Here is an 8645-nt window from a genome sequence, read left to right as displayed (position 1 = left end):
TGGAATCCAGACCTGGTGGGGTATATGTGTAATCCAAGCACTTGGAAGGCTGAGGCAGGAGGATCACTGTGATTTTAAGGCCAGCGTGGGTTACAATAGTGAGACCGTGCCTCAAAAAAATACTATGCTAAACCCTTCCCTAACTATTTTATTTTACTAACCCAGGATAGTATACTAGCTTTGTAAGTAACTTTGTTATAATAGGTTTGTAAGAGAATGTCAAAATTTTAAATGTTACGATTTTCCTAGGTTGTATAAAAGTATTCATAGAATTTTCAGGTACTTGGAAGGAACAAAATTATAAGTGGAACCTTTCGATGTTTGAAGGTTTTTTCTTCTTATTATAGTGAGATATGTAAACAGTAGTTAGTACAGCACACTAATGAACTGTTTGAGAAGGGGTTTTTTTTAACAGTTTTTTACCTTGTAGGCATGTGTGGTAAAACGTGAATTTAAGAAGGCAGAACAGTTAATTAAACATGCAGTGTATTTGGCACGGTAGGTGATTATTACTAAAATTACCATTTTAAATTATTGCTCTACTTTATATTCTAATAGTCTTATATCTTTTTATAGGGATCATTTTGGACCCAAACACCCAAAATATTCTGATACATTGCTAGATTATGGGTTTTACTTACTCAATGTAGATAATATCTGTCAATCTGTTGCAATTTATCAGGTATGTTAATGGTTACCCTTTTTTTTCTTTCAACCTAAATTGATTTGTTGACCTGTATTCGTTTGTGATATGTAAACCATTATCTAAAAATATCTCTTTGAACCCTTCCCCCTCCTATAGGGCACATCATCATTTTACTAAGTGTTACTTAGAAGGCTTAAAAGATAATGCTTTAGAAATTAAAGAGAATCAGTCAAGAAAGGAATTATGGGTTGTGGGCCCACATTTAAGAAGTTTTCTCTCTGTCATTTGCCCAGGTGATGGCTTATTTCTGTGGTTGGTTTAAGAAGTATCAACGTAGCATAGCTGCCTTTTTATCAACCAGGGCTGATAGCAATAATTTTAAGCCCCATCTGAGTCATTCTCGAGTAAATGATGCCTGTACTATGGCTGCAGACAAGGCAGCCTTGCCTTTACCTAAAGTTCACTTTGGAGGAGGATCTAGAGAAAGCCCTGATGTGTCTGTGAAGAGAGCAAGGGTTGTTAGTAAGCCATTGTCGTTTTATGTCCTCCTCAGGTCTTCACAAAGGTCGTCTGTATGACTTTGGTCTTCTGTGACTTAAGTACAGCAAGACTTTCTTGCTTAAAAACTTACGGGTTTGGGGACTGAATTAAAATGTTTTACTTAAATGAAGTGATAGTCTCTAAAGGTTGACAATGTTAAATATCTTTATGCTTTTTTCAGGCAGCCCTTGACATTCGACAGTCAGTGTTTGGTGGCAAAAATATCCATGTAGCAACAGCTCATGAAGACTTGGCTTACTCTTCTTATGTCCACCAGTACAGCTCTGGGAAGTTTGACAATGCATTGTAAGTGCCATGTTCTTGTTCACTGTACAATTAATTGACATTGGTTGGTTGGTTGGTTGTTTCCCTGGTACAGTAATACATAAGGTACTTTATATATCAAATTTGTCTTTCTAGAGCTTTAAGAGGATCCCTAAACATAATCATTTTAATCTATAAGCTATTCATTTAGACTTGTAGGTTAATGTTGAGACTTGTGCATTTCTATATAGAACATGACTCAGTAATTTTCCTTTGAGTACCACAGTGACTTCTGGGGAAATGGCAGGCCTAAAATCTGCCAAACAGCTGGGAGTGGAAGTGCATATCTATAATTCTACTACTGTGTGGAAGCTAAAGCAGAAGGATCTCAAGTTTGAATCTCACCTGGACAGCATCACAAGACCCTGTCTGAAGTGGGGGAAAAATTAGGCTTGGGAAAGTGCAAAATCCTTGAGTTTAATTCCCATTACCAGTAAAAACTTCCTGCTCAAAACATGTAAAAATAGGGTCCGGGGACATAACTCAGTAGAATAAGTACTTGCCTGGCAAGCGCAAGGGCAGGCATGCGTTCAATCCCCAGTTCTGCCAAAAAAAAAAAAAAAAGCCCTAAAAATATATGACATTGTCTCTTATATGTGTAGGTGAGCTTATAAGTATAAGGAGAAATCCCTAACAACTAATAACACACATGAAATCCAGAGGCAAGAACTGTAGTATAACTAGTCTGGGATGGTAAGAAAGAGCTTTTTATAACCTTGACTATACAATAATAATACTGGGCTATGAGACTTTTATCCTACAGGAGACTATGAATTAGAACCTTACCCAAAGTCAAGATCAAGGCAATGCCCTTAGGAAAAAAGACAGACTGAGGTTTGGAAAGTGTCCATTGGCAGAGATGACAAGGAAACTTGTTCATCTGAGCTTGGACTCAACTTAATAAAAAAGCAGGGGCAGGGGGTTCAAAGAAGAATACATAACTACAGAACTCTCACCCCACTGGAGGCTGGGACTCATATCTGCAGGCACCCGCAAACTGAGAAAAAAAACCTTCTTGTGTGTGTTTTTTTGAGACAGGGTCTTGATATGCATTTTAGGCTGGCCTTGAATTCATTTTGTAGCCCAGGCTGGCCTTACACTATGGGACTAATGGTTGAATGCCTGTGCAAGAAAAGGCAAAACTCTTGGATATAATTAACCATCAACTCAAACCATATAGGCATCTCACAGATGTAATGCTCCCTAAAATGGAGTTACCATCAAAAATTACCAAGTACCAATTTCCTTATGTACCAAGTACATAAGGAAACATTTCTTCTGTGAGGAAGAACAGATTTGCTGAATAGGATTGACACTCTTAAGTACTTGAATTAACCCAATTTCAGAATATGCTGAAAGAATATGCTGTTGGGGCCAGGGAGATGGCTCAGTGAAATAAGTGCTTCCCTGGCAAGCCCAAGAGCCTGAGTTCAATCCCCGGTTCCACCAAAAAAAAAAAAAAATGCTGTTGATTAAAGATATAAAACGGATTAACAAGCCATGGTCTGCTGGTGAAATCAAGATGGACTGGAACAAAGGCTCGCTCGCTTGCTCGCCCACTTGTGTCTGTTCCATGGCTGCTCTTGTACTGCAGCTGCACTATCATTCCACCCTGAGCCACCTCCCCAGCCCTTTTTAGGTTTTAATTTGAGTTTTCCTAAAACCCTGAGGCTGGCTTCAAACTTGTGATGACTTACTCATTGGCTGATTACTGACTGATTGATTAATTGATTGATTGACTGATTATTGAAATGGGGCCTTGCTGTGTTATCCAAGCTGGCTTTATATTCCTAGTCTCAAGGGATCCTCCTGCTCCAGCCTCCAAAAGGCTAGGACTCAAGTGTGCCACTGTACCTAGGTTAAATTTTAAAATTTGGAATTACACGTGCTATAGCATGATTGAAAAACACTTGAAAACTTGGTCCTGAGTTATATATGAGGTCCAGAATAGCTAAGTTCATAGAGACAAAAGGTAAATAGATACTGCTGAGGCTAGAAACTTAGAGGGAAGGGGTGAGGGATGATAGCTAATGGGTATTGTTTTCTGGGGTTTTTGTTTTTGGGTTTTTTTTTGTTTTGTTTTAGTTGTTGTTTTGTTTTGTTTTGTTTTGTTTTTTTGGTTTCTTTGAGATGGCTTCACCTTGCAGTTCAGGCTAGCCTTGAACTCACTTTGTAGCCCAGGCTGTCCCAAACTCAGAGCAATCCTCCTGCCTCAGCCTCCTGAGTGCTAGGATTACAGGTGTGCACCATTATTTGCAGTCTTGGTTTCTTTTGATGTGATGAAAACATAAAATTGATTGTGGTAATAGTTGCCTAACTGTAAATACACTAAAGATCATTGAGTTGTATACTTTCAATAGTATTATATGATAGACTGTAATTTTCTAACTAACGATACATAACTAGAAACAAATGCCAGACTGTATCTATCTGTATTGCAGATTTCACGCTGAGAGAGCTATTGGTATCATCACCCACATCCTACCTGAAGATCATCTTCTTTTGGCTTCTTCAAAGAGGGTGAAAGGTACCCTTCGCCAGCTAGTCTCAGATAATTTGAAATTGATAATGGGGGCCAGAAAACAGGGGCATTGATTTTTCTCAGACGTGATAGGGTTTACCTGTATCTATTACTAAAGTAGCCAATTCTCTCACCTCACTCAAGAGTTTCCAGTGGTTCTTAGTAAAGGATTGCTTGCTTTTCTCCTATAATGTTAATACGCCTTATTTTTTTCTTTTGCCTTTCATTTTTTCATGCATGCATTAATTTATTTTAAGACATGAAGGAATTAACATGAGTGGTTCCATAGTAACATGGGTAGAACCTTACAGATGCCTTCAGTTTTACGTTTCTAGTCCAGGGTTAAGTTGAGCTTCAGCTTACCTTGTGTGTTTTAATGCTCTTGACATGTGGCTTTTCCTATAATCGTTACCAGAACTCTTTGATTTGATGTATTTTACTCACATGATTGGTTCATCCTTGTGGTAGTTCTGTGTATGTTGGTAAGTCTTACCTTAATTCTGGATGGAGGTTTTGCTCCTTGTATGTTGACAGTTAGGTTACACAAGTAGTACATGATCAGTTTCCCCAAAAAGTTATATAATAAGGAGAAAAAATAAAGTTACTGGAACTCTTCCTTTTAGTCTTGAGTCAATATTTTGGTGAATATTATTTTAGATTTTTTTCAAAATAAGGTAATTCAATGAGTAAAATTTTGTTAAATTTTTACATGAACATTTTTCAGTTTTGATGTATATAGATAATTACCCTTTTTTCCTTATGTATTTAACCTACCTTTGTATTGTTTCCTAACAGTTTTTAAATACTTCCTGCTTTTTAATCGTTAATTAATACAAGGGGCTGGGGAGCTAGCCCATCAGTCTAAGCGCCTGCCTGGCAAGCACGAGGACCCGGGTTCAGTTGGTGGCGCATGCCTGCAATCCCAGTACAGGGGAGGCTGAGACAGGAGGACCACTACAAATCCAAGTTGCATAGCGAGACCCTGTACCAAATAAATAAATAATTTTTTTAAAATAAGAAAATAAAAACTGCCATTGTGTTGTAAATCTCTTTTATCTTCCTTTGTGTACATTGACAGTTTTCCAGGAAAGGGAATTGCCTGGTTAAAAAAAAAAAAAAAAAAACTGCCATTGTGTTGTAAATCTCTTTTATCTTCCTTTGTGTACATTGACAGTTTTCCAGGAAAGGGAATTGCCTGGTTAAAAAAAAAAAAAAAAAAATGGCACGGGGTTGCTGGAGGTCAAGGCCATTCCTTATGTGTGCAAAGCGAGTACTCTTAGCGCTGAGCCACATCCCAGCCCCCGAATATGTATATTCTTAACAATTCAGATGAAGTTTGAAAGTCCTGAATGTTGCTTTGAAATTAAAATATCTTCTAACCTGATTTGATAGATGAAGTGAATAAGGAGAAACCAGTTCCTTTAGTTATGTTTGGTTCATTTAGTATGTAAGGTTGCATTCTATAAAGGATGGTTTCAAAATTTTTTAAAGTAGGGCCGGGGAGATGGCTCAGTAGAATAAGCACTTGCCTGGTAAATGCAAAGGTCTGAGTTCAATCCCCGGTTCAGCAAAAAAAAAAAAAAAAAAATTAAAATGCTTAGGAACTCCTTGACACAGTTTATAACTGTAAAACGTTTGCCTCTTCCTGATATTCACTTTAAAAACATTCTCTTAAGCAAAGTATAACAGTCTGTTAGAATAAAAGCTAGTGTTCTGTAAAATAATTTGATATATATAATGGTTTCTCTTAAATTTAAATTCATTATACTGTACAAAATAGTGTGACTTCCCTAAGTGTAGTGTTTATTAAAATAGAATATTTTGGTAGGTGTGGTGGCACACGCCTGCCTTCTCAGCACTTTGAGAGGCTGAGGCAGGAGGATCACTGCAAGCTTGAGGACAGCCTGGGTCACAAAGTGAGTTCAAGGCCATTGTAAGTTGTCCTAAGATGCAGTCTCAAAAAAACAAATAAGGTCAGATACTTTGATCTTGATCATTTCTAAACTATAATCATGTATATTTGATAAATTCAAATAGATGTTCTGATTGGCTTGGTAAGTGGCCTCTAGGTACACTAATTTGTTGCTTTCTTTATTCAGCACTTATTTTAGAAGAGATTGCAATTGACTGTCATAACAAGGAAACTGAACAGAGGCTGCTCCAAGAAGCTCATGATTTGCACCTGTCTTCACTCCAGCTAGCTAAGAAAGCTTTTGGGGAATTTAATGTACAGACTGCAAAACACTATGGTAACCTTGGAAGACTTTATCAGTCAATGAGAAAATTCAAGGTAGAAACATGTTTTACGTTTTCCTCTTGCTAAATCATGAACCATAAATTTTTAGTAGTCATAATAGTGTGTGCTCATTATACTCCTACCTTATTTCATAAAAAATGAGAAATGGCTAGTATAAAACAACAAAATGGGCTGGGGAGATGGCTCAGTAGAATAAGGCCCTGAGTTCAATCCCTAGTAGCACAAAAAATAAATAAATAAATAAAATATATACATGTAATATACACAAAAGTGAGCACCATGGCAGTAGGCAAGAACAAGCACCTAACGAAAGGCAGCAAAAAAGGAGCCAAGAAGAAAGTGGTTGATCCATTTTCTAAAAAAGACTGGTATGATGTGAAGGCCCCGGCCATGTTCAACATAAGAAATATTGGAAGAACACTCGTCACCAGAACCCAAGGAACCAAAATTGCATCTGATGGGCTCAAAGGTCGTGTGTTTGAAGTGAGCCTTGCTGACCTGCAGAATGATGAAGTTGCCTTTAGAAAATTCAAGCTAATTACTGAAGATGTTCAGGGAAAAAACTGCCTGCCTAACTTCCCATGGCATGGACCTCCCCCGTGACAACATGTGTTCATGGTCAAAAAATGGCAGACCATGATCAAAGCTCATGTTGACATCAAGACTATTGATGGTTATCTGCTTTGACTGTTCTGTGTTGGCTTTACTAAAAAACACAACAATCAGATACAGAAGACCTCTTACACTTAGCCCCAGCAGGTCTGCCAGATCCAGAAGATGATGGAAATTATGACCCGAGAGGTGCAGGCAAATGACTTGAAGGAAGTGGTCAGTAAACTGATTCCAGACAGCATTGGGAAAGACACAGAAAAGACTTGCCAGCCTATCTACCCTCTTCTTGATGTCTTTGTCAGAAAAGTAAAAATGCTGAATGAACCCACATTTAAATTGGGAAAACTCATGGAGCTTCCTGGTGAAGGTAGCAGCTCGGGAAAGGCTACTGGAGATGAGGCTGGAGCTAAAGCTGAACGAGCTGATGGATATGAACCACCAGTGCAAGAGTCCTTTTAAGATCCAGATCTTTAATAGTGATAAAGTCCTATTTGTGGGAAATAGGAAATATACATATTTAAATATATGCATGATATACATAAAATTAAAGAATCAAGATCATGAAAATGATACAAAAAAAGTCAAATCCATAAGGCTAATAATATTGCTATGTTTAGATTACAGACAGTAGTTAGCTAGGTGTAGACAACTAGCTCTTGGGCAGAATACTTAGTACATGGTAGGTAAGAAAAAAATCAGATATTAATGGTAAGAATTAATTGTAGAAGAGCTGATGAGATAGCTCAGTGGTCTAACCCGCCTGCTTAGGCATGCCTAGGCAAACACAGGCACCACTGATCCCCAGCACCACATGCCATGCCAGCCCTGCCCCCCAGGGTGGGCTGAGATGGCTGCGAAAAAAAAAGAATTGTAGCAATAAAATTATTTACATTAAATCTCTTAGAATTATGTCTCAGAAATTCTTACAGTTGTCCACTTTGAGGTCCTAATAAGGGAAGAATGAGGATCTGCTGAATTTTGGGGGGTTTTGTGGTACTGGGAATTGAACTCAAAGCCTTGTGCTTACCAGCAGGAGCTGTGTGGAAATGTTTTATTTTGTTCCTCAGCCTGAATTTTTTTTTATTAGGATGAGAGTTATCAAATCTGCAGAAATGAAAGTGTATGTCTAGGGGGAGGGGAAATTATATCTCTGTAGAAATTAACACCTTAACAAGGTCCAACTAAAGTTTGGGAATATGTTAATGAAAATAATTTTTATTTTATTAGCATGTCCTAATTTTACCTGGGGAGATAGCTTGGTGGTCTCAAGCACCTGCCTGGCAAGCACAAGGTCCCGCGTGCAGTCCCAGTACCACATACCATGCTGGCCCAGGGCACACCTGTAATCCCAGCTCTGGAGAGGCTGAGGCAGAAAGGTCACTGCAGAGTCCAAACTGCAAAGCAAGTCCCTGTGTCAACAGCGACAAAAAAAGAATGTCTTAATGTCTTCTGGCAATTTTTTTTTTTTTTTTTCCAGAACTGGGGATTGAACTCAGGTCCTTGTGTTTGCCAGGCAAGCACTTATTCCACTGAGATTCCTTCTCCCCAGCCCCAATCTGGCAGTTTTTTTTTTTTCCTGTAACTTCTTCTGACAGTCTTTTAGTACTCAAGTCTTCACATTGCTTTTGGTCGAGGGCACTATTACTGTCATTAGCTTATGATAATATGTATGTTCTTTACCTACTATGGCATTCATAAGCTCTCTTTGACATTTAGAAGACTTGCTCATAGGTAAAAATTGTTGG

The 8645-nt window shown here is 38.2% G+C and overlaps 1 protein-coding gene across 1 annotated transcript in view; it reads left to right on the top strand.

The window, feature by feature from the left end:
- Appbp2 (amyloid beta precursor protein binding protein 2) overlaps positions 1-8645 on the top strand; it is a 90374-nt gene that overhangs the window by 73612 nt on the left and 8117 nt on the right. The window contains exons 7-11 of the mRNA XM_004643017.2: positions 431-498; positions 577-682; positions 1368-1492; positions 3952-4037; positions 6131-6321. Coding sequence (XP_004643074.1) covers positions 431-498; positions 577-682; positions 1368-1492; positions 3952-4037; positions 6131-6321 — 576 coding nt within the window. The remainder of the gene's footprint in view (positions 1-430; positions 499-576; positions 683-1367; positions 1493-3951; positions 4038-6130; positions 6322-8645) is intronic.

This window comes from Octodon degus, unplaced genomic scaffold (genome assembly GCF_000260255.1).
Source record: "Octodon degus isolate 3935 unplaced genomic scaffold, OctDeg1.0 scaffold00164, whole genome shotgun sequence".
In the NCBI taxonomy this organism is placed as follows: domain Eukaryota; kingdom Metazoa; phylum Chordata; class Mammalia; order Rodentia; family Octodontidae; genus Octodon; species Octodon degus.
This window is presented reverse-complemented; position numbering and strand designations above follow the sequence as displayed.